Source organism: Eleutherodactylus coqui, chromosome 13, assembly GCF_035609145.1.
Source record: "Eleutherodactylus coqui strain aEleCoq1 chromosome 13, aEleCoq1.hap1, whole genome shotgun sequence".
Classification (NCBI taxonomy): domain Eukaryota; kingdom Metazoa; phylum Chordata; class Amphibia; order Anura; family Eleutherodactylidae; genus Eleutherodactylus; species Eleutherodactylus coqui.
In genome coordinates this window covers 74,638,797-74,666,035 of record NC_089849.1, presented here as the reverse complement: position 1 = coordinate 74,666,035, position 27,239 = coordinate 74,638,797, and the positions used below count along the sequence as shown (strand labels likewise).

Sequence of the window (27,239 nt, the reverse complement as noted above, 5' to 3'; positions counted from 1 at the left end):
GAAAAATCAGTGTTTTTACCTCTCTCCAAAAAAGGTCAAATGAGCAGACATGATCAAAAGAGGTGGGCGCATTTCTTTTATTACTGCAAACAGTGTTCATTAGCTGTTATAACCACATTATAACATTATAACAACAATCATTCACGAAACCTTAGGCTGGCCTTAAAAGGGATCACCATTCTGATGGTGACCATCTCTCTCAGTCCACTAGACAACCTCTGATCTAGTCTCTACTTCCAAGAGGAACCTCCCCGTTATAGGGGTATAGGGTGCTGGTAGGCTTCAAGTGCCTTTAGCTTAAGATCTCCTGCAGCTCTTCTCACCAGATGGCCCATGCACTTTTCCTATGGTGTTCTTTACATCCAGAGTCTAATGCAAAGGCCAGGTAATTGGCTTCCCTTTAGGCTTAGTGGCACTAACCCTGCTCTCTGCTGCCTCTTCTCCTAGCTCTCACTTGACACCTGGGGCTGTGGTCTCATCATCTGGTCAGGATCCTGGCCTGTGGCTTAATTATCCTCACAACCTGTTGTTGTCAGCTCTGCTCTGGTCATTGCTCAGAGGGACACTTCCTCTCATCCAACCTGAACTCTTTCACAGGCATCCGAACTAACCTCAGCTGCAGCAACGCTGTATTTTCTCTAGCTGAGGATATTGACCATGCTCCAACTGTATTAAAATAAGAGCCTACTGGTCACTGGGCACTTTGGTGGTTCCTTGGATCCTTTTTGGCAGACTCTTGGGCCTAGCTAGCCCTGGTGGCTTCTTGGGTCCTCTTGCTATAGCAGCAGCCTCTCCAGCAAAACAATGACACAGTTACTTATTCACCCACTCTACTTGCCACATGTAGGAGAGCAGAACAACATCCCTAGCAGTGGGATACTGCTACTTCCATGGCACACATCACACTACTCACAAGCTAGCGCTTGCAGAGATGATGTATGCTGGAACTTCTTTTTCCTGACATCACAGGTGATATCAAGAGAAGGCGGCTGGCACACTTTTCAGTACTCCATATTTTTCATCACAGAAGGTGTGGGGCTTGCTCTTTACTGCTCAGAGCAGCGTAGAAGAAGCAGCACTGCTCATAAGTCTCGATGGGGTTACATTGGAGCAGCAGCTCCATATCCACCACTGATCATATCTTCATTGGAGATTCTTCGCTCCCTCACAATCTGATGATTGTAAGAGGGGAGGCTGAAGACTACTCTGTTAACTTATTGAATGGGACAGAATGGATCACCAGTACTATGGCATTGATTGATAATGGCAAATTTTGTTTTTAACTGGCAATAGTACATAAAAATCATAGAAAATATTTTGTATATTCACTCAATAGATTTTATAGTGTATAGTTATACCATTTTAAAAAGAGTGAAATGTGTTTTTTTTTAAATTCACTTTTTAAACTAAAACATTGGCTGACGTTTGTTGGGCACTGCACCCATGTGACCCACCTTCAGTAATTCTGAAACAAAATTCTAGTCAGATAAAGCTGAAAAGAAGTTTAATAGGCCACTGTGGTGATTTCTTTTTTCAATCATTATGTAACCACCCAAGACCTTAAAGAATATTAACCCATTGCCACCCAAAGCACTATATATATTGATCAAATCAACCCCTTCATCACCTTAGACCACCAGAGGTAGAAGGCATTAACCATTAAACCCCTCGGACAACCCCCCTTTCCTCCATGGATTTTTCAAGAATACCATCCCTAATAAAATCCTTTTGTAAAAATTTATAATGAACATGAAGAAAGCTGGGGAAAAAATGAATATAATCTTATCATAAAAGACTTAATGTGCATAGATGGGTGTAAGATAGGAAAAGTGGGACATTATTGAAACCTTTCAATATGTTAAGGTACATTTAGACGCAACGATTATCGTTTAAAAGCCATATTTTGAGCAATAATCATTGAGTCAAAACGTTCTGCCATTGTGCACTTTTCCTGCACTATTCGTTCATCCCTGATTTTTTGACTCTTATCAGCGCTGCACGCTGAGTTCTCAGTGAGATACTTCTGATAGCATTCTTTCAGCTGGTATCCTGCTTGGACTTCTCAGCGGGATACCAGCTGAAAGCTCTGAGAACAAAGCATCTATTTGCATATACAAAGCAGATGCTGTTATCTGAGCTGTCAGTGGTATTCTGCTCTGCCTTCATTTAACTCTTAAGTAGCTAACTAGGTACTTAAGAGTTTATACAAAAGATGACTGCTCAAAACTGTAACGCACAGTGTCATTTGAGCGCTTTTTGAGCGATCATCTTTTAGTGTAAATGGGGCTTTAAAGGTATAACTAAGGTTCAGGTCAGGAAGGAAGGGTATTTATTAGGAAGATAAATGTTATAACAAGGCAACACAATCTGAGATTAGTTGGGGAGAAGATCAGAAATATGACATTACTGAAAGAGTAGTAGATAGAGTTGAGCGAACGTACTCTGCCGAGCTTGATGCTCATTTGAGTATTAGCGTACTCGATGGTGCTCGTTACTCGAACGAGCATCATGCTGTGTTCGACCCCGCCCCAGTTTTTGGCTCCTCCCTGCTGTGACGTGCTGTTGCTGCAAACCTTAATCAGATATGGCTGGGAAATCAATGCTAAAAATCTATAGAGTGTTGCGGTTCCATATAATTCGAAGGTTGTATGGAGCCATAATAAAGCCGTTTGCATGACGACTTACTGAGATCAGGCATTCTAACCTCAATATTCTCTAAATAACTAAATAGTTATTTCAGACCATAAAAATTGAAGGTTGATGAACACAAGCAGAAATGAGGAGGATGAGATAAGTTTGTTCTGTCTCACAAAACCAGATATATTAAAAAAACAAAATGGGAACCGTTGAGTTGATATGATAAAAACAAGTTATTCCATCCTGAGGTATACTAATGAATGATCCAAATTCTGAAGAAATAAAACAAACTTCATAAAATACCCATGTAGTAAAGTCAAATAATTGAAACCATGCCGTGTCTGTATGGGTTGGATACATCAGTGGTTCTTGGATGCCGCGCATTATGACTAAAGTATCTAGGGACTATCTTGTTTTCAAATGCTTAATCTTGTGGAAAAATGTAAATGCTTATGGAAACAAAGTCAGTCATTTATCTTTATGAAACCATAGAATGTTAGCATGACTAAACTACCATGGGCTCTCGCTGATAGGGCATTGAATTGCCTAATGAATTTAGCTTTCCCTATCCCATAGCTGAAGCCAAGTAACTTCTAGTGCTTTTATACAAATGACATATGTTGTATCAGTAGGTACATACATCCCTAAAGAGGAAACTTGCTCTCAAGGCATAAAGTAAGTGTCAACCACTATCCATAAAAAATAAGCAAAATTAAATCCAGGCACAAATGTGCTACTGACCTATCAGAGATCTGGGAATGCCTTTCTGATCATGAGTTTACATTCTTGCATGGATGTGGGAATGAAGTCGCAGCATGCTACAATAATTTCTTCTTCTTTATCCCTCATTCCGGGATAGTGTGCGCTGACCTACAAGTTGTTCCTTTCTGCCCCTAGTGGTCAATTATGCATCTACAATCACAGATGTATAGCAGAGATGGAGCCTTATAGGTTGTTGGCTTGAATAAGGGACATTTTCAACTTGGATGGTGACACTCTTGATATTAGTATTTTACTCTCTGGTCATGAACGGTGTCTTGGGTAGACTGTGTGTCTACAAAAACAAAAATATATAGATGGAGGGATTTTTATATGCAGTTGCAAAAAAAAAATTAGTGGAAAAAAGTCACAACTGTTAACTAAAATTTGTAACTTTTTCAATTTTCTCATTTTCCATTGCAAAAAGGGAGTTGGGCTTAGCGGAAGAGAGAATGATGCGCCTCTGGTGCTCCAATAGATTTACTATAATTTATGTCAGAAATTAGCACAAATTCTAGTTCAAATGTACGGCATCTCATAACTGGCATACACCTGACATACTGACTGGCCAGAAATGTGCTAAATATATTAACCCTTTCCAATCCTCTGTCTGACGTTTTCCTATATTCTGATTGAAGCTTGTACAGCTCCAATGACAGAAGACGTCCAACAGGGTATTCTTGCCGTCTATTGCCAGCAACTCCGCTGTCGGAGCCTCTCTGGCGCACACACTGGCTTTAGCCAGCAGATGGCACTGTTGTATAACAGCAAAAAGAGAAAGCATTTTAGGAAACCCAGAATCCAAAATGGGATTTGAAAGGGTTAAGAGGTGCCTGTTCCTTAATAAAATTGGTGCATATTACGACAGCGTTCTGCTGTTAAAGACTGGTGTAAGATTGTCAGTCTTTAGTACATTTTTCCTAATGTTTCTAGAAACCACAGCAGACGGGCATTTATCTGTCTTCGGCACACCAAGCATTTGATTATAAAGAAAAATAAAAAGGTTATATTGGGCAATAATCATTAAGAAAGGTATTGTATATGTATAAATAGTGTTGCTCAACCTGAAACAGTCAAACCCTGTTTTGGGTCAAACTTTGCTAAGAGGTCACATAAGCACAAACTCAAAACTCATGCAGTTTGTCTCAGTTGGACCCACTAAAATGGTTTCTTCTTCTTATATTCTTCTTCCCATCTTTTTTTTCTTCTTCTAAAATGCTTCTTCTTCTTCTAATATTTTTCTTCATTCTTATCTTCTTCTTCTGCTTCCCTCTTCCTCCTTCTTCTACGGTGTTATACACAAGTTTTAGGGATATCGCTGAAGTTCGAGTTCAATTTGAAATCATTTGGACTGAACCAAACTTTTAGTTGAAATTCAGCGAACCAGATGAACCCAAATCTTTGAAAGTTCACTCATCACTATTTATAAGTATTTTTGAACACATCATGGTTGTGAAAATGTACTATTTACCTACTTGTTCATTTGTCTCCCAAGTGATCTTTCTGTACTATTTCATTACATATACAGTGTGGTGCTCATGTTTGCAGTTTGTAATGGCATTAAAGGGGTACTGTCATTAGCAAAAAATCAATCCTTACCTATTCCTCCCCAGACAGCCGTCTTACCGTATCTTCTTCTCGACGATCTTCTCCTGGCTCCTCCAGTCCCCCGGGTCACATCACTCCCAGCCGGCTGGATCCTCTTCTTCCATTGACGTTACGTACATTGCCGGCATTCTGCTTCCTGCAGCTCAGTGTACCCAGTCACTAGTGACATAGCGTTCACTGCCCAGCAGGGAATGCTGAATACTATGCTAGGCTATTGTCATGACTGTGCATGCGCGCAGTCTCTCTGCAATAGTATATGAACACTCGAGGCAAGACAAGGCGCATGCACAGCCTCGGCAATAGCCTGGCATTCCCTGCTAGGCAGTGAACGTTACGTCACTATTGACTGGGTACACTGGCCTGCAGGAAGCAGAATGCCTGTGAATGGACGCTTCATAAAAGGAGGAAGAGAATGCGGCCGGCTTGCGGTGAGGTGACTCGGGGGACTGGAGGAGCCAGGAGAAGATCAGGAAGGAGAAGATATGGTAAGAAGACTGATGGGGGGGAATAGATAAGTATTGATTTTTTTCTTCTAATGACATAACCCCTTTAAGTATTTTATTTTAGGGCTATGTATAGTGTTAATGGGATGTTTTACATAAAAGTCTTGCTTTGCAATACTAATTGCACAGTGTGAGTACTGTATGTTCACACATAGCAAAAATCCATATTATGGACATGTTGCAATACGCATTAGACAGCTGCTGGACTTTTTTACATCAGGTCAAAAACGTCAGCCTAGAAGTGTGAATGAAGGAAGCCAGAATTTGCCCTGTATGACAAATTGTATGACAATTGGCACTTTCAGAGCTCCTCTGTGTTTAGCCAGACTCAGTAACTCTACCTTCATGGTCATGGGATCTTGGGGAATAACGCAGGAGAGGGAGGTGAAGAAGACAGGAGCACAATACACAATTGCAGACAACATTCATTGTCCTTGACAATGTAACCATCTAGGATTGCTGGCTCTATTAGTTGCTTAGAGTTCTGTATTAAAACAATAACAGTTAATGCATGTCCTTCAACAATATTCCACTTCTGAGAGACACCGTTTATGAGCTATAGCATAATTAAGGGATTTCTGGAGGAAATATGGTCGTAATTCTCTTTTTTGGCAAGAAACATTTCTTTTCTGCTTGACCTTGTTTAAATAGTCTCTGGCAAGACGACTCTGCCCCTCAGACCTGCTTTATCCAACACAGCATTAAAAATATGTATACATAATATAATATCTACTCAAGGGCTGGGGTCAATGGTCAACTTTTCCTACCAAACTGAAGGGTGAAGAATATCTAGTAGGGTGTTTTAATCCTGGTCACAATGACCACTAGAGTTGAGCGAACATACTCTGCCGAGCTTGATGCCTGTTTGAGTATTAGCATACTCAATGGTGCTCGTTACTCGAACGAGCATCAAGGCGTGTTCGACCCCGCCCCAGTTTTTGGCTCCTCCCTGCTGTCACACTCCCTTGAAGTCTATATCCCTCAAACTTGGCCAGGGATTTTACTTTACAGAGTCCAGAGGGAACTTACATCTGTGCAACATCCCCTTCACCAAGTATCAGCCGCTCTGTTGCACTGCTCCCTGTTGCAATTCAACATTGACCGCTTGGTGTCCAGCCATGGTTGAGAGGAAGACTCCCTCTCCTCCCACATGCTGTGGGGTCCTTCACTCCAGTGATCTGACTGGCCCTATACCAAGCCATCTCTTCCAACCCCAAATCACTCTCTGGACGTCTCCCTCCTTGCAGCTCCCCAGCATGGGTAAAACTGCTGCACTATCCCTAAGCACAGCCTCCGCCACTATAACCGCGGACCTCTCTGCGCTATGTACTCCTTTTCTCACACACTCAATTTTGTGTTGCATCACAGTCCTAGGATGGCTACTGGCCAGTCCCCACTGTGTCACATAGGAATACACAGCCAATCAAAACCTTTTTATGGGAGCTTCCCAAAGTTCTCAAATAGCTCCATTCACTTCTATTAGCATAAATCTCTGCAATCTATGATAGAGCTCCCTCTTGTGGTCATCTTGTGACATCACAGTCTAAAACTTAAATCTAGAGCTCCAGTCAGAATGCAACGAAGTGGACAACGGTGGTGAAGCCGCAATCATAAGTAAAAGGGGAGCAGGGCACTGCTCACTCCTTTTACAGCTAGAGGGCTATAAGGTTTGTTTTTTTATCAATATGCATATATTCTGTCCTTAAAGGGAACCTGGCACTTCCCAACAGCACCATAAACTAAGACATGATGCTGTTCTGGGAGGTGACAGGGGAGCCAGGTGATGTATTTTTTATACTTACCTGATCTCCCAATCCCTTTGTGCCCATTGGTGAAATCTGCGTGCAGCATGAAAATCTGACTCTTCTATGAGAGAGTGCGTGTATGGCTATCTGAAAAGCTTCAGATTTTTATGTCGCACACGGACTTCAGCAGGCACAGCGCAGGATCGGAAGAGTGAGTGAGTATAAAAAATACATTACCTGGCTCCTTGTCACCTCTCCTAACAGCATTATAACTTGGCTAATAAATTAGATAATTGCTATTACCCTATCGAAGAACCAAGTAGGTTCAAAAGTTTGCTATAACACGTCTTTTTGTTAGTCATTAAAAGGGTCTTCTGCCTTCGGGTCTGACGGGGCGGAGCTACGCGATGATGCGTAAAAGGGGGCGGAGCCAAAACACTGCTGCTGCCGGACAGACCCGAATGCAGAAGACCCTTCTGCGCAAGCGTGTCTAATCGGGCGATTAGACGCTGAAGTTAGACGGAGCCATGGAGACGGGGACGCCAGCGCAGGGAAGGTAAGTGAATAACTTCTGTATGGCTCATATTTAATGCACGATGTATATAACAAAGTGCATTAATATGGCCATACAGAAGTGTATACCCCACTTGCTGCCGCAAGACAACCCCTTTAATCTTGGATGTTATTACATCTAGTTCCCTGTTCATTTGTGGTACATTTACTTGAGTACATCTATCTTCTGCCGCATTCCCTGTTACCAACTCGGGAGAATTAGGGTTGTCCCTAGGTTCCTGACGCTGGGTCTCCCTCATCAGGGTAGACACTCCACTTTTATGTAGGGTCTCCTGGCATTAGTAGATTAGGGTCAGATTCCCTATTTCCTCACTTTTTGGTTTCCTTATATACTATTTTGTATTATCCACGTTTGTACCTAGAGTGTATATCTGTCCTCCAGGAACATAAAATTTACATTCAAATTGGAACGTATCAATTGCGTCAGACCTAAAAATCAAGTTACCACGATGTGCCGGTTTTGCTAACTATTACTACACTTTTATCTAGAAACCAGAATAGTTCTGGTGAGACTGTTTATTTTAGTCAATTTGTGCTTCAAGACTGGAAATTTCCATTTATGAAGATTGTACCAGATTGCCCAAATAGACCAGAATATGTATCATTATTGCTACAATCTAACAAATCTTTCCATGTGGGACATAACATGCGGGCAATTTTCTTATCTTTTGCTGTGATTGGAAGAACTGATCGATCTTTTCGTAGCAGAATACCTTTCCATCCATGACCTGATCAGATATAGGAAGACTTGTCTGACCAACAGACACATCCTTGTCACGGCGGTCATCCTAACTAGACAGATATTGGGTAACTCAACAGAAACATAAAGATACACCGACACAGTCCCGCGGCAGCTGATACATTCTAGTGTGTTATATGTTTATATAGCTGTACCCTACACAAATAGACATATGGAGATAAGCTAAGATCTGCGGATGGAAGATGTAGATGATACACATTGTAAATCTCTGTACTTTTATCTTGCCTTATTTTCTCATCTCGGTGCATTCCTCCAGAGCATACAATGGCTGCTATTTAATCTGCTAATTCTGTATCCTGTTACTGGTATGTTTGTAGCCTTCGCTTATTTGGCAACTCATTTCAACAGGCTCATTCCTGTGCCACACGAGCTTCCCTATGGCTTCACCTTTTATAGAAGTGCACCAAACAAATACTTGTAGCCGTCTGACCTCTGTCCTCCTCTAGCAATCCCTTCCATTCTGTGGGGTTTATTGGAATGAATGTATTAACAGGCCATTGACAGCTCCTTTCATACATTGCTAAAACAGTCCTGTTGTCAAAGGCTCTGCAAGTTACAAAGTGACCTTTATGTCCCGGGATTATCCCAGTAATTCCTTAAACCCTTTTTTTTTTTCTCTCTTTCTTTTTTTTTTCCTTCTTCTCTCGTCTTCTGTTGCGGTTTCTGTTTGTGTACACTGCCTTCCAGGAAAATACGTCTTAATTCCACACTAAATGTGTTACTTATTACTTTCGCAAAAAAAAAGGATAACACATTTATTACTTTTATTATACAGAAGATCAACTTTCCTTTTGCAGTCTCTACACATCATTAAGAATGTTTACACAATCTTTTTGGAAAAGTTTTGTTTTTTAATAATTTAATGATGACTTAAAACTTCTATTTGGCACAGGGAAAGCCCATCATGAGGTCCCCTTATGACGGAGGACGGCACAGAGAATTTATGATTTCCTTATAGATTAAACAGAATTAAATAGGCGCACAATATCATGTGTAGAAGGAGAGACACAATTACGAACGGTACATTTTAGGTCGCTGTCAAGTCACTTATTTGCTAAATTTAGCACGTACAACTGGAGCTCAAAACGGGCTTTTAATAGATATTTTACTGAGAAAATATAGCAACTGCTGCCAAGTTAATTGCTCCTAAATTCATCTGGTATTAAATTTTGATAACTACTTTCATGCCCTGATTAATGATTATACTGCGGTATATAAGACAAATAAACCTTATTAGAATGTTTTCATATAACCCAACCTCTATGCAGTCCTCTAATTCATGCCTGACCTGAGTTGGCATAAACTATTTGCTATATTTTCAGACAGTACGGATTCTCACACACCCGGAAAATAGCTAAGAGACATTGCCTTCAGCTATACATGCACGCTGGTCATCTATGAGCCTGGGGAACCCAGAGACGTTTATTGTTGGATCTGGATCACAGTTGGAGATTCCAAGTGGAAGCCACACTTTATGACGTCCATATCTCATAGTAGGGCATATGGGTATTATTATGTATTTGTTTAGTGCCGTATCAGCTTCCATAGTACTTTACATTGCACAATATTGGAGCGCCACATTGTAACTAGTGCTGAGCGACCAAATTTGTTAAACGTTCAGAGTGAACCCGAACCTGAGATGGTTTGTCCCAGTTGGACCTACAGAAGAAGGCGGCTTTGGTTCTTCTCCTGTGGCTTAGCATTTAGCACTGTTGCCTTGCAGTGCTGGGGCCTTGGGTTGAAATTTGACAGAATCTGCATGGAGTTTGCATGTTCACCCACTGTCACACCAACAACCAGAAGAACTTCAATGAAGTAAGATAATCCACAACCCCCATTTAGTCAAACATCCCAGTCTGGAGGGTGCTGATCAGATACCCAAAGATCCCAGATGGACTTGGGTATCAGACATGTAGTAGGATGAAAAAAGAGAAAACAACGGTGCTCAGGGTGCAAATTACTAAGCTCAATATGCAACACACAATAAAAGATACCAAATTTACTCTACATTGGGAGTAATGCAACTCTCCACTTCTCCCCTCCAAGGAATCTTGTGATATGACTTGGAGCACCATTGTATTAAGGCTCTTGTGATTAGACCCACATTTTGCTTCTCTCATTCACTTGGCACTATTCTGCCTGTGGAGTACAGCATAGCATCCAGGTCATACTATACGCTCTCTTGGAGGGGGTAAGTGGAAAGTAGCATTAACCCTATTTAGGGTTAGTTCGGTACCCTTCACTATGTGCCACATATTGTATATCACATCCCTGAGTGCTGGTTCTTTTCTCTCTTTTTTCCTACTACTATGTGTCTTCAGACTTGCAAAACTTCTTTTCTGCAATGTAAAAATAAAACAGGCACCACATTTCCTTCTTGCTGGTTTGGGCAAAGACAGGGGTCTATAATGAAAGTGACAACTGTGTCTGGATGGTGGCCAACGAAATTGTTGGATCTACTTGTGCTTGTCAGCAGATCAATCGATCCTCTTTACTTGTGATCTGTCTGGGCAGTTCGAAGCCTATTCTCCATGTATGAGCGCACATAACGACTGCTCCCAACATTTCCTAACAGCTCGGTCAGAACGGCATAGATGACAGGCAATTTGTCAAAAAAGACCATCCTGCTTATTCCCATGATACGCCCCCTCTCAAAGGCTGTTGTCTGGGCAAAATGACTTTAAGTGCCTCTAGCAGTCAACGACCTCTCAGCTAGAGGTCCACTACAGAAAAGTATCCTCTGAGAGCCTTTCTATAGGGGGAAGCATTTTTATAGCCTCTGATGGCAAGACCCTGTACCTAATCAGACTGAAATAATTTACATATCTGCCATAAGACATAACTGCATGTCAAGTTTTGTAGCAATCCAGCATTTCTATTATTTTCTATCAAAAAGTGTATAACCCCCCCTCCCCCGTCCCCACTGCCTCCAATGTAATAATTTATTGGAGAACCACTCCATTTGATGGGAGGTCAGATGCTGAAAACAGAGGAAAGATACATTTCTATAGTTCAATTTAGGGTAACAAGTAGGGGCATCATTCCTGACATTACTGTGGGGCGCCATCATTTCTAGTTAGGCCCTTGATTTCACTGCATGTAAATCCAGCTTTGTTTAATGCTATGAATAAAATACATTGTAACTGAGATTTGAAAGGATCTTAAGTCATCATTTCAATTAACGTCTTTCTGGGATTGATGTTGTAAAAACAACAAATCATCTCCATCGAGGAGACATATGGAAGGTTAACTAGGCTAATAAACTTTTTCTCTTTATGAAGGTCAAACAAATGACTTGACAGATAAAAGGAGAGAAAAAAAACTGTGCACATGTTCATCAGCAGTTCCTTAGACGGGTTGACAGGACTCTCGTCACCATTGTTATATTTACTAATGCCATAATCCTAGAAACAAAATACAGTATCTCTTTGGCATCACATTTTATGCTTTACTTAACATAAACTAGCAGGCACCGTAGTCAAGTTCAGGCATTCATCGCCTCTTTAGTAGGTCTGGAACTTGGAAAATGCCTCCTAAAAAGCACAAGTTTGTTTGTTCTCCTATTGAATGGAAATATGTACTAAATAATGGGAAAATACATCTCTCCCAAGTAAAACAGCTTTAGCCGTTTCTTCCCCACATCTGTAGGCTTGCATAACAAAAACTATGAATAGCAGCATTGCATGCATTGTACATGGAAAGTGAGGGATGTCTGTAATGTCTCCTGTTGACTCTTTAGTTACCGGTATCAGAGTTACTTTACAATATATTTAGGAATCCACAACATTTCTGATATGGATGAAATTAAAGGGCCACCTTCATGATGCAGGCATCTCTCCAGTATATGCAAATGAGCTGGTGTTACTTTGGTTAATTATTTTTTTCTATTTGAAACTTCCACTTTTTTTCCCCCCCAGATAGTCATGTGATCTCAATTCTGACCAGCTCAGATCTGCTTGGAGTTATGTATTCAACTCCTGTCGTGCAGTTATAATAGAGGAGATTACAGATCATCCTCCTCACTGTAGCTTATTCAGATGGTGGCTAAGCATCAGAAAAAGGGGTGCACCTGATGGAAGTGACTGCAGTACAGGGGTGCAGGGATGGAAATATGACTTTTTGCTGGAGTGGCCCTTTAAAGGGATTATTTTACTGAAGTATGATCAGTGAGGGCCTGACTCTTATGACTACTGCTGATTGCTAAAAATCGATGGCAGCAGCACTAACAGTTACATGTTATTTTGGCTCTTCTTGATAGTTCTTAGCGTTTTTTGGAGACCACATGATCCATCATTGACTACCAGGGGAATGACAGGAGGTCAGTATATACACAGAGATAAAAGTTCTCCTTTGGCTTTGCCATATTAATGGTGAATTATAAATGTTGACTAAGGTGGAGGCCACAAGATCTTGGGCCTCTATAACATCTTTAACAGGGCCCTGATCTACCATATGCCATTAATAACCCTGATTTCTTATTATGTGTCAGAGAGGCCTTGGGACCCTGGTAAGTACTAGAGCACAAGTGCAAGTGCTGCCTCTGCATACCCTATAGCCAGAGACCTGGCAATATGTATTGCACAAATGTGTCTTCCTTATCTTTTCTCTTGTCTCAAACTATCCCAAGATATGGAGTGTGAGATACCCAACTTTGAGCAAAAAAACATGGTTTCTTGATATTCTGTCATGAGATGTCTATGCTATGAGTCTGTGAGGCCACCCAGTGGTTGTGATGTGGATTGCAGCCAGTCAAACATTCTGCTAGCATTTCATATCATTGTATTGAATTTGTTTCATGAGAAATTGGAATTCTTAACTAAATTCAAGAGACTGTTGTATAATCCCAATCTACAATTAAAGGCATTTCATTGTACAGTAATTGGTTCTTCCCTAACAGCTATTTGATAGTAGTACCTTAAAACTAAATGACTATACTTTATTTACCTAGCCAGGTTGAGTATAAATATAATGTAGTCAAAGGGTAGATGGCTTCCTGCACCAATTACAAAGTGCAGGCATTAATCAATAGAGAAAAGAGATTTCAATAATGGCAGCCGGTCCTGCCCGTATCTCAATTGAGGTCCTATACAGTATTTGCTTTAGATCTATTATATATCAGACAAGGGAACAACCAGATTGAGTCTTTGGGAAAACTCTTTGGTGGAATTCGTAGAATTAATTACACTAGAATTTCAGTGTAAAAAAGCCCTACTTGTGAATAATTTGTGACTTTGAGGGATTTTAATGCTACACTTTTTTTTCCAAAAGTGTGTGAGAAATATGTGAGGCTTAGCAGAAGAGGAGTTGTAGCTGTCAAATTCTGTATAATTTATGTCAAAAGCTGCTGTAAATTATAGTCGAACTTTACACCAGGATTTACCTGACCTAAGAAACTTCTGTGGTGCAGAGTATTAAGGCAAAAGAAATGCAGTCCTAAGCTCTCGCTCACGACCTGAAGGTTGCTGGTTCAGGTAGCCGGCTCAAGTTGACTCAGCCTTCCATCCTTCCGAGGTCGGTAAAATGAGTACCCGGCTTGCTGGGGAATGGGGTGGGGTTTAAGATGACTGGAGATGGCAATTGCAAAACCACCCGACAAAAACAGTGTGCCAAGAAAATGTTACGATGTGAGGATGAGTCAGGCACCAGGGAACTTTACCTGACATAGATTTCAGGAAGAGGTGTGTGCGCAGCCCAAGATGTGCCAAATGTATAAGTAGACTTTTATGACTAGTGTATGAAACACTGGTTTTTGGTAACTGCGTCCCCTTGTTTGCTAAAGTGAGTTTTTATCACCTGGTACAGCATGATGGCTCAATAGTTTGCACTATTGCCTTGTGGTCCTGGGTTCAACTATAACTAAGGACAACATCTGCATGGAGTTTGTATGTTGTCCATGTGCTTGCATGGGTTTCCTCTCACACCCCAAAAATATACCAATAGGTGAAATAGAAAAATGGGGACAAAACCCATAATACCAAGTGATATAAAGTGCTGTAAATTATGTATGCTCTAAATAAATAAAAGTGACTTTTTATTGAAAGGAGGACTTATTATTTCCTTCTTCACCATCCTTACATTTTTGGCCTTGTCCCTACATTGTACATGGTCAGCTCATGTTCAACATTGTAAAAAAAAATACAAATGCTTCTTTTGTACAGTACTAGAACGCAGCAAACATAGAGTAGGATAACTGTATTCTAAGAAATAGCAATTGTACGCCCTTTACGGTGTCCCAGGCTATACTGGGGATCTATCTGCGAAAATGGATTGGGCATATTTACCCATGCTGGTGATTTGTTATCATCTAGTGGTATCTTGAGGAACATAGGGCAGCTACAGGTACCCCTGCCTATGACAGGGTTATAGTCGTCATCATGGTTTACAGTCCCTCTTCGGGTTGGCTGGCAAAATTACCAAAAAGCTGAATATTTTAACAGAAAAGATGCAGATTATAGGCTCATCCACACAGGACTAAACATTTTTGGTCGCATAAATACGCTGCATATTTATGAACCGAAAAACGCCTATTCCATGCATATTTTGATTAATCTGTGTTTTTTTATACATGTAAATATGTAGGTTTTCTGCGTATTTACTGCATATTTACGCAATTCCATTGATTTCACTGGGCTATTGTGGTGAGTAATACGCACCAAGATAGGACATATTGTGTTTCTTTCAACCTGAATGAAAAATGCGTGAAAAATACGCAGCTGTCAATGAACCCACTAAAATCAATAGATTCTATTCACTATGTTTTACATGCAGAATACAGAACATATTTACGTCCTGTTGGATAAGCCCTTAAAGGGAATCTGTCGGCTCGAACACGCTGCCCAAACTACAGGCATCATGTTATGGGGCAGGAGGAGCTGAACAGACTGATATATAGTTTTATGGGAAAAAATTCAGTAAAACTTGTATTTCATGCTTTTAAGCCTCTGCTGAGTGGTCCAATGGGCGGAGCTATCAGTGGTTGACAGCTGTGTATGACTGTACATACAGGAGTAGCTGTCAATCATTGATAGCTCCGCCCACTGGACTGTTCATTACAGAATGAGCAGAGATATAAATGAATAAAATACAAGTTCTACTAAATCTTTCCCCATGAACTATATATCAATCTGCTCAGCTCCTCCGGTAATATAACATCATGCCTGCAATTTGGACATACTATTCAAGCCGACGGAATTCATTTAACCCTTTCCAATCCAATTTTGAATTCAGGGTTTCCTATTGGCTTTCTCTTTTTGCTGTTATACAACAGTGCCATCTGCTGGCTAAAGCCAGTGTGTGCGCGCCAAAGAGGCTCCAACAGCGTAGTGGCTGGCAATAGACGGTAAGAATACCCTGTCGGACGTCTTCTGACATTGGAGCTGTACAAGCTTCAATCAGAATGTAGGAAGACGTCAGACAGTGGATTGAAAAGGGTTAAAGGTAGAGATAACTTCATAGGATACATTTGCACTGATCTGCTATTACTATATCCTTTCCCTACATCGCATAGTTTAACAGCACAGGTGTTGGGTCATTTTAGTTTATGTCTACAAACCACATTTCTTTCCTATTCATTGTAGATGTGGTGTGTCTGACTGCATTGTGCACATTAAGTATATAATATATGCGATAATATATTTCACTGATCACCTGGGAGCGTCTTTCATATTTGTTTTTCATGTTTCGTTTTAGATGATGATAAACAGTGTCCATCTAATAGTGACATCTTGTGGTATCAGAAATATTCACATTACGCTTTCTGCTATCTGTAACAACAGCTATTTATAAACAAGCAACAAACAAACAAACATATAACTTAGCCCTAATATCTCGCTATGTTTAGGAAGCCATTCATTTTGCTGCATATTCTAATTTATTGGACTAAAAGGTAAAAGACCCGAAATCCTAGAAAGCAATTCCCAAATTTGAAGAGATTCAGCACATTGCACATTATATCTCCTACTTTAATACTTGTGTCACTGTTAACTGTAATATTGGTGTTCCATTAATGGGAAAAGAAGATTGCTGTGACACTAAGGCCTCATGTCCACAGGGAAAATCAGGCCCGCTACGGATTCTCCATGTAGAATCCGTAGCGGGTCCCTCCTGCCCCGCGGACATGAGGGCTGAAAATAGCAATTACTCACCTCTCGCACGCTCCGGATCTTCCCTTCTTCGCGGCTTGATCTTCTCTCCGTTGCGGCCGGATCTTCTTTCTTCGGCCTGGCGGATGTGCACGGCACGCCGGCTGCGTGCCGCGCGCATGTGCCGGCCAGAAGAAAAAAGATCCGGCCGCGACGGAGGGAAGATCAAGCCGCGAAGAAGGGAAGATCCGGAGCAGGTGAGTATATTCTGATTTTGGTCTCCCACAGATCCGGACGGCTTCCATAGGCTTCAATAGAAGCCTGTGGGAGCCGTCCCCGCGGGAGACCCGCACCTAAATGGAGCATGTCCATTTTTTTTTTTTGCTCCATATTTTTTCTAATTCACTTTTATTGACCATCCGCGGGTATTTATCTACCCGCGGGTGGTCAATGCATCCCTACAGGATGCGGATCCGCGTGCGGGTGATGCGCTGCAGATTTTAATTATTATTTTGCCCGTAGACATGAGGCCTAAGTTTTAACCCCCTTAGAATTTTCTGGATTTCTATCCTCTGTGGAAAAGGGATGTTTGGATATTGGAACAACCCTTTGAAGGATATATCAACCTTTGCAACTTTTTTTTATTGCTCCAATGCTTCTAAAATATGATACAATGGGTTGATTCTACATAGTGCTTTGCAGTTCTTACTTGCCAATGGTACATAATCACATAATTCTTAAGGTTCATCTAGCTATAGCTCAACCTGGTATCATTGTTAAAGGGGTTGTCCAAGTAAAAATTTTTTAAATCTGTCTTCTCCATGGAAAAACATAATAAAACAGTTTATACTCACTCTCGAGGCTCCTCACATGCCCCCTGCTGTTAGCTACAGGCCTACTTCATAATGCTGTGTTTACCAACTGCAATAGCCTCTTTGGAGGATGTCACAGACTACTGCAGCCAAGCACAGATCTCAGTGCTCGAACGCTGAGCTTTGCAATTGACTGTAGCAACCTGTAACATCCTGTACATAGACCGATTGCTGCTTGTAAATATTGTTGCTCGTCTTGATCCGATTCTTGCAAAATTGAATTGGGTTAGTCCGAACTGATTTTCGGCAAAAATCATGGGACAATCAATTTCCTATAATAATTGCTGCAGAGGTCAGTGTGAACAAATCAACAGCCAAGGTGCCTTGCTGGTATTACTGTTGATGACCTGCAGGTAAGGTCATGTATGACAATGGGGCCAACATGCTGGCAGCCCTTCACCTCAAAAATCTCATACCTGGTAGTGCATCACTGGTAGGTTTGCATCTAGTGCTGGAAAAGGCCAGGAAACTGCTCACGGTCTTGGCATCCACACCCAGCCATTTCTCATCTGGCAGAGGTGTAGCTACAGTTCAGCTACCACCCAGCTGTCTCATCTAACTTGCCTACATGGTGGAATTCCACATTGCACATGTTGCAGAGGCTAAGCTAGCACCAGAGAGCGATTAACCTGCCTTGAGGAAGTGAGCAAAATGGTCAATCGTGATATCGCACTGATCAGTGTGACCATCTCTGTTGTCTGCCTGCTGGAACAGATGTTAAAGAGCATCAGGAACAATGATGTGTTGCTGTCACAGGTCGAGGAGGAGAAGGGTATACCAATCTCCCAACTGTCTTGCCATTTTATTACTACTCAACACCGCCGGGAGGGTGGCTTTGGGCAAGAAAGGGGGGCGTCTTCTCTAGCACATCTCCACCCATGGGAGAATGTATAGAGGAAGAAGAGAAAGGGGATAATATAAGTCCAGAGACAGAGGAGGTAGATACAGAACATTTCTTCTTTCCATCACTAACTCCAACTATTCTATGTGGATGGCAGGACCAGCAGGAGGACACGCTTAAAGGTCTTTAACATGCAAAGATAATCTTTCAAACTGCCAAAACCTTAAAAGATTTTGCGATGTATTTGCATAAAGTGTTAATGGCTTTAGTGGCTTCAAACATCTTCATTTGCGTGTAAAAGGACCTTTAATCACCTTCTTTTTCCTCCAGGAGTTGTATGCTCAGCTGGGGATGTGTTGAACACATGCCCAGCTGAGCAAACATCTGCTGACATTGTTCTCCACCTGGCAGAGTACAAGGTGTACTCGTTATGTATGCAAAACAAACACAATCAGTACACTGTGTATCAATCTGTCTTTTGAAAGATGGGTGAAATTCATTCAAATAGAACGAATTTGCTCAGTATTTCAGCATCTGAACAATGGATTTTGTGCAGACTAAAATCCATCATTCAAATGAAAAGTGCACAATGCCCATGTTTACATGTAACGATTATCGCTCATTTTTGGCCATTTGAATGAATTTTGAGCGATAATCATTGCATGTAAAAGATCTTTAGGCCTGACCCTGAGAAATGTGGCCCACTCTTTGACACTTTGAGTACAAGAAACCACTGTAGCTCTTCAGATTTTCCTTGGAGAAGGTTCCTACTAGGCTGTTCTGTTCACCTGCTAGAATGTATCCCATGCAAACTTTATGACATTGCTTTCAGAACACCTGCTGTCTTGCATAGTGAAATTTTTGTTAGCTTTTCCCAGGATCCCCCCTGATCATCTATTGATGACCTGACCTGAGGACAGGTCACTAGAGAAAAATCCAAAAAGTCTCAGATAAGCCCTTTAATATATATCTATGAGTCTACCTTTGGCTAAATAAAGGTGAATGTAGGTCCATGAAAAAGGATCAATGCTTTGAAATAAACATGGTAAAACATTCTAAAACAAAATCTAGCATAGGTCTTTGCATATGTGATATTAGTTATAAACAAGAGATGAAATGTGTATATCTAATATCCTGCTGACCATTTCCTATATAGAGCACATCACTAAGTAAAGTTTGAGAACATCAGTGAGCTGGCTTAGATGTGAGTCGACATGATGTCATAGTATTGGCTTACGGGAAAGTGTGAACCATGTCGTTATTTTGGCCTGTACATTCTAAACATGATGTCAGAAGATTGGCCTTTGCATTTAAAATCATAATAGTTTTGGCGAACACTTATTATGGTATCATGTTGGCTGGAGGATCATTTACCAGTGTGATGGCAGTAGGCTGCCTCCTGAGATAAAGTATCTGATAACAATCCTGTGCAGTTGTAAAATACATTCATTTCAGAATATAAGAGAATCCTTTTTGCTGCTCTGTCTCTGAGCACAAGATAAATCACAGCCACCTTTATTGCACATGATTTTATATTCTGAAGCTGAGTGATTTATATTGTTCAGTCTTCTCCATATTACCTAGGTCGGAGAATCCAGAATAGAGGTCAATTAATATCTAGTAGATTTGAAATCCTGTGATCACATCAGGGCAAAATAGCATTCCCTTGGAGAGAAGAGAACCCTTTCTTCAGTTTCTAGTCTATTTGAGATATTCCACTTCTTCAGGAAAGTAGGGATTTCATCACCAACATGGAAGGGGGGTTCTTTACTGTAAGAGCAGTAAGACTGTGGAACTCTCAGCCTGAGGATGTGTTGATGGCAAAATCCATAGAGGAGTTTAAGAGGGGACTAGATGCCTTTCTAGAGCGCTATGATATTACAGGATAAAGACATTAAATAACCAGCAGGGTTGTTGATCCGGATCTTGGAGTCAGGTGGGAACTTTCAAAACGTTGATCCAGAAATTATTCTGACTGCCATTATGGAGTCGGGAAGGAATGTTTTTCCCCCAAATGGGATAAATTGGCATCTGCCTCATTGGGTTTTTTTTTCCTTCCTCTGGATCAACAAGGGAGGGTGGAAACAGGCTGAACTAGATAGACATTGTCTCTGTTCGGCCTAACATACTAGGTTACAAAGTCTCTATAGAAAACTTTCACCAGGATAGAAAATGGCATGGAAAAATAAAATAGCCATTACCCACCCTTCCATTGTACCTCCAGTCCATCACCACCACCCAGATCCCCTTTCTTGCCCTCCAGTGATATATCGGGTCTTACACAATTCAGGACTTCTCTGTAAAGTTTATATAACGTGTAAATTACCCATGCCCTCATATGGAGTGTAAGCAACTAATTGCCAGTTCGCTAAGAAAAAAATCATTATTTTTTAAAATGCTGCCTCCATCTCCGTATGTCATCACCATGATATCCTGAAAGTGTTGTCACACCACCATCTGAGATACATAAGAGCTAAGATCAGCAATTGGCTGCAACAGTCATGTCAACAATGAACATTATGTCATTGCTTCCTCGGGCATTTAAGCATGAAACGGGCCAAAGGGGACGGGGCTGACAACACTGGATTGAAGGCCTAGTGAAGGGATGAGTAATGGTTATTTTACCTTTGTATGCCATTCCCTATCCTGGGGAAGTTGTTTTTCAGGGTCAGAAAACTTCTTTGAGGGGTAAGACATTGGCTTAGGATTAGCCATTTAGAGGTTTTCTTCCTTCTGGAAAGCTATTTTGCTTATTTTTCCAAAACCTCTATCAGACAGATTTCTGCAAGAGGAACTAGTATATTCAGTGGGTTTCAGAAGGTACCGGTTTACCTATTAGTGGTTCAGATAGTGGGTAGTGTTTAGGGCAATGCTTTTTGGGGAAAAACATGCAGAATAACTAATATTCATCTCAGAGTGCACAACTTCAGTCCTCAAGGGAGCCCAACAGGCCATGCGTTCACGATTTCCCCAGTATGACACAAGTGATGTAATTCTTGTCCGTGCCTCAGACATAGCCACAGGTGTTCTTTCTATAGGATATCCTAATGATTTGACCTGTTGAGGCTCCTCAGGACTGGAATTGTGCACCCCTGCTATAATCCAATATCCAACCCTTGAAACACGACTTGAGTTACCACCCAAAGCAGATACACCATGCTGTAGACATTACTGTTCCTCCATAATTAGTTGGAGTTGTTGTTCCATAGACAGTTGGTTTTTACAAGGCACTCCAGTATATGAATTGACATGGTGGTCACTCAAACAGGAAGGTGAATGGCCAACCTGAACTCACAAACAGATCTCTAGGATGGGTTCATGCATTGTTTAAAGGGGTTGTCTGAGTTAATTTTTTCACAGGTCCTGGTCAGCAGCAACAAGGAAGGATAAAATGATTGTGAAGCAATATTAAGTGTTAAGGACCGCTACACAGTCACATAACCTTTCAGGCCTTGGGTTCCAAATTAGTTCGTATCTGGATGCACCAAGGAAATCAAGAACCAGACTTAAAGATGGTTATTCGTTTTCCTCAGATACGTAGAGTGAAGCCACGGCAAGTATATAGCTTACTCTGCTTAAGGCGTGCGTACACTGAGCGTTTATTGACTTGGTATAGTTCCAATACAGGAAAGGAATGCGTCATTAGTCACGGTGTTAATCTCATTGGGTTAGAAAAACATTAAGAATCATGCATTGTTCAGCAATCAGCGTAGTGTGAGAATATATCTGTAATGTTCTTCAAATGTCTGTTTCTCCCAGCTTTAACTTGGTCCTCCCTGGTCCTCCCTTGTATTCACTTTGTGATTCAGGCAGCTGTAATACAGTCATTTCCTTTGTCCAAGTCTCCGAAAGGAGGTGTGGAAGGGCTTCTTTTGATAACAACTGTGTCCAGACTTGCTTCTCAGAAAAAGAACAGAGACAAATCATTACACACTGTACCGTATCTCATGCTCTAAAGCTATTTCTGCTTGAATTATTGTTTCACTACGCACAAGCTTATTTACAGCTTATAATGCTCCATTTTGTATCTAGCGGCCATTTTGAGACAGATTCTTCCATATTATGAGCCTGTACCTTCTCAAACCCCCCTAGAAACTGTCTCAAAATAAACAATACCTTATAACTGCTACAGGGCGGGGTAAGGTTTGCTTTCCCTATCTCTAGTTTATGATCTATGCCCTACCTATTATTGTTGGTCAGCTGTCCAAGGGCTAATCTCTTCCCCGACGACTAATCCTAACTAACTAAACGCGAAGACCTAATAGACACAGAAGGGATCTACAACACACATGCTACTCTATTCTAATGTATGGGAGACTAGAGTGGTCATCCTTGTTTCTGTTGAGACAGATCCATTTAGGGGACAAATCGCTCTATTGCATTATAGGCATATAGCCATTGCCTGGGGTCTCTACATCTACGTATACGGGGGCGTCAGGTACCATCTGATCTGTAAGCTTAGCACAGGAGCGTTTTATGCAGGGCACAATACAGACAGAAAGTAGCAGGAGTGTAATAAGAGTAACCAGAATCCCTATTCCTATCTGCATCAAGAATTGTTTCCATTGTCCGGTCCATGCAAACCACTCATCCCAGGGGTTAGTTATCCCAGAATTACGCTTCAGCTCTTCTGACAATGTGGCCAATTTCTTTATTGCGATAGTCACTTTACCTGTGGGGCCTGTATTATCAGGAATATACGTACAGCAAGTCTCGCCAATCATTTTACAAACACCAGCTTTCTCGGCTAGTATCATATCCAGAGCCATTCTATTTTGAAAGGTCATAGTGGCAGTTGGGTCTAGTTGGTCCACCAATTCCTGTAGGGCATCTCTTGTATACTTCACGAACCTTTGTTGGTTGTAATATATATCAACATTCTTATTGATGGTTACTATTCCAAACAGGGACTCAAATCCGGCCTTAACTTGATCCCTGGCTTTAAACTCATCTGGCACCCCCCTTGGCACTCCTATTGCATCTATATATACATGTGGATCAAACCTGCCACCTGGATCATCAATTTATCTCTTCGCACAATGCGGTGTTGGATTCTCACCCTCAGTGTAGTCTTATTGCACACTTGATTGTATTGATTTGTCCTGGTTCCTGAAACAGGGGGAAAACCCCTTTAATTTGCATAACACACGCACTACAATGGAAAGTCAATGAGCAGCCTTGCTTCATAAAATGAATGTGTGTTAATACAATGCAAAGTTTAATTTGATGCTTTATAGATCTGTAGGTGGGGCAAGCAATTTTTAGCATTCCTTCTATTAGTTCCAAGGAATCCCAGTCCAATACTGGTAGAGAGACAAGAAGTATTTGCCTGGTCACATGTTCTGGGGAGGGGTCAAACAATATTCCCCAAAACAATTTCTATTGCATTCTGCATCTCCTCAAATGCAGTGGACATATACAGTGGATATAAAAAGTTGATTCCTCTGTTGATTTGGAGGTCTGCTTTGGGTTGTTGTCCTGCTGAAAGGTGAAATTCCTCTTCATCTTCAGTTAGCAGAGTTCTGAAGGTTTTGTGCCAAAATGGACTAATATTTGGATCTGTTCAGAATTCCCTCCACCTTGACTAAAGGCCCAGTTCCAACAACAGAAAAACAGTCCCAAAGCCTAATGTTGCCTCCACCATCTCATCAGACAGAACAGGTTCTTCCACAGACGTCTGGCAGATTTGTAGGTTTTGGCAAAACATAGCCGCACTTGAATGCTTTACTTTGTTAGAAAAGGCTTCCATCTTGCCCCCCTCCCCCACAGCCCAGACATATGAAGAACACGGGAGATGATTGTCACATGCACTACACAGCCAGTTCTTGCCAGAAATTCCTGCAGCTCCTTTACTGTTGCTGTAGGCCTCTAGGCAGACTCCCGGACCAATCTTCTTCTGTTTTTTTACATCAATTTTTTGAAGTATGTCCAGTTCTTGGTAATGTCACTGTTGTGCCAAATTCAATCTACTTCTTGATGACCGCCTTCACTGTATTCCTTGGTATATGTAATGCCTTGGACATTTTTTGGTCATCGTCTCCTGACTGATACCTTCCAACGGTCGGTTCCCTTTGATGTGCTGTAAGATCTTTACGGTTTTTGCTGAAAAATGCAACTTTGAAAATGACAGGAAAATCCTCCTAGAAGAGCTGAATTCTATATGGGGTAACTCAGAATCACTTTACATAATGGCAGCTGTGTACTGACTACTGTTTAACAGGAGATTAACCCTTTCCAATCCACTGTCTGACCTCTAAAGACATTATGATTTAAGGCTGTACAGCTCCGATGTTGGAAGACATCCGTCGGGGTTCTCTTACTGTATATGGCCAGACTCTCTGCTGTCGGAGGCTATCCAACATGTCACCTCATGCAGTACTGGCTTTAGCCAGCATATAGCGCCAATTTATAATGGCAGAAAAAGAGTAAGCCCCCTAGGAAAACCAGGATACAAATTGGATTGGAAAGGGTTAAATGTGATTGACTAATCATGAACACAACCACATAGCCAAATATAAGAGGGTGTTCACACTTATGCAACCACATTTTTTTTAGTTTTGTTATTCTTCCACCCTAAACGGTTTCAGTTTGTTTTCCAATGGAATTGTGAGATAACGGATCACATTGAGGGTTCAGTCACACGGGCGCATCGGCACCCGTACACAGGCGTGTGACTAAGCCCTTCCTGCAAGAAGAAGACGGCCGTACCTCAAGGCGGACGTCTCTCTGCAGCGCTGAAGAAAGCACACATGACCGGCAATGAAGCTGGTCACATGTTCTTTCTCCCGGCGCTGCAGAGAGACGTCCGTCTTGAGGTACGGCTGTCTCCTTCCTGCAGTCACACGGGCGCCGATGCGCCCGTGTGACTAAGCCCTAAAGGTGGAAATAAATCTGAAACTATTCATTATTGTTGGATTTTTAACAAAAACATGGTGTGTGTGTGTTATGTATGTATGTATGTATATATATATATATATATATATATATATATATATATATATATATATATACCACCAAAGGTTTGTCTAGTGCTTAGTTACATTATGATTATTGGTAAAATATATTTAGTCCCTTCATGCAGGAACCATAGCTATTAATATCACAGGGTGTGAAACAAATCATTCATCGCCGGGCTCGGCACAATGAAGGAATTACTTATGGCCGCCTGGTGCTAATCCCGGCTTTCGTGTGAAGCTCCATTTTGCATGTTGGATGGAGAGGTCAATGATCATGAAAGGAAGCCATGTATGTTTGATTGCTGGCTGGTACCTGGTGTTTTGCTCTGAATAGCCTTATAATAGAGCTGATGCTGAAGAGTTCTTTCAGCCGTGCTATTGAGTGGGTTTCTAAGGGACTGCCCCAAATAGCATTTCTGGACTAGTTAATAGTTTTATGAGCAGATTACATAATCTCTGTGTTTTATGGTGCTGTTTTATTAAACAAATATTATAAAAACAAATGTTTTACAGACACTTAAAAATGTATATGATTCCCATGTGTGCTTCGTTTCAGAAAGTGCAAAACTGCAAAACCCGAGTCGCAAACAGTCCGTGTCCAGAAGTTTGAAACATCTTTTCCACTCATCAAACAAATTTGTCAAGACATTAAAGAGGTTGGTCACAAGAGACGAGGGATGTCTTTGTCTTGTTTTATATACTTATATATTATATCTTTATTATTAGCTTCTTGGCTATATAATTCAGATACTTTACTATTGATATGGTACTGTTGTTATACAAACTTTGTAAGGGTAAATTTCAAACATTTAAAGGGGTATCCCCCCCCCCCCCCTGGACTTTAATGGCATATCTATGGCATGTACAATAGAAGTCATATAGCTGCGGGTGCCAGCCCTGAGACCCACGCCTACAGATGCAGCCAGGTTTAACATGATTCAATACATTCTGATAACTTTCGATGCTACACTTTATTCACCCTTTCAATGCCTTTACAATGGGTTTTGTTGTACTAACAAAGGATAACAATGGCTTTTTAATGGCTAAAGATAAGTTGTTGCAGAAAGTTATCACACTAATGTTAAATATGGCTACATCGGTATCTCTAGTTTTGGTCCCTGTCGTTCCTGGCCTGACTGTAAAAGATGGCCAGGAGTGGCCATGATCATGGAATCAGCCAAACAGGCTTCGCTACTCTGTTTCCGCAACTCCCATATACATCAATGGTAGTTAGAGGAACAGTATAGCCCACTGTGCTACACTGTTTCCATAACTCCCATTGACTTTTATGGAAGTTATGGAAATAGCATAGCCCAGTCACATTTGGCTGTTTCTGTCTTCCCGACCACCTTCTATAAAGGGGTGTTCCCATCTCAGCCAAATACCTCTTTAAGCATTAGGATATAGTAATGTGTGTCACATGAAGAGATGCTGTTGTACTCCATAGTGACCTGTATTGCCCCATAGTAAAAAAAAAAAAAAATACATGGCATTGCATTCCACCCATCTGTAAATACTTCCAGAATGAGTCCATGGTTGAGCTAGACAACCCGAATTTAGCACATGCTGATTATGCTTCTAATGATTTGATGGTCACAGATAGAAAATTGAGAGACTGACACATACATGTTCTCATTGGCTGTCCATGTTAGAATACTAGTTATATCCCCAGTAATTTATCATAGTCCTATTTTACCATAAATAATGCCCTATTTCTCACTGCTATCACAGTGCACTGTTAGGGAGGGATCTGTGGCCAACCCATGTCATGGTGCCATAAGGGGACATATGGAACGCTGAATTCAAATATATTTCAAAAACTTTAACTCTGTCCTGCAATATTCATATGCTCATAGCTAAATTTGGGCATACCAAACATTAAATTTAAGCGTGATACTTCATAG

At 41.2% G+C, this 27,239-nt stretch overlaps 1 protein-coding gene across 1 annotated transcript in view; it reads left to right on the top strand.

Annotated features, from left to right (window-relative positions):
- Positions 1–27,239, top strand: part of ANKFN1 (ankyrin repeat and fibronectin type III domain containing 1) — a 432,348-nt gene that overhangs the window by 259,698 nt on the left and 145,411 nt on the right. The window contains exon 8 of the mRNA XM_066586983.1: positions 25,892–25,991. Within this exon, the coding sequence (XP_066443080.1) occupies positions 25,892–25,991 (100 nt within the window). The remainder of the gene's footprint in view (positions 1–25,891; positions 25,992–27,239) is intronic.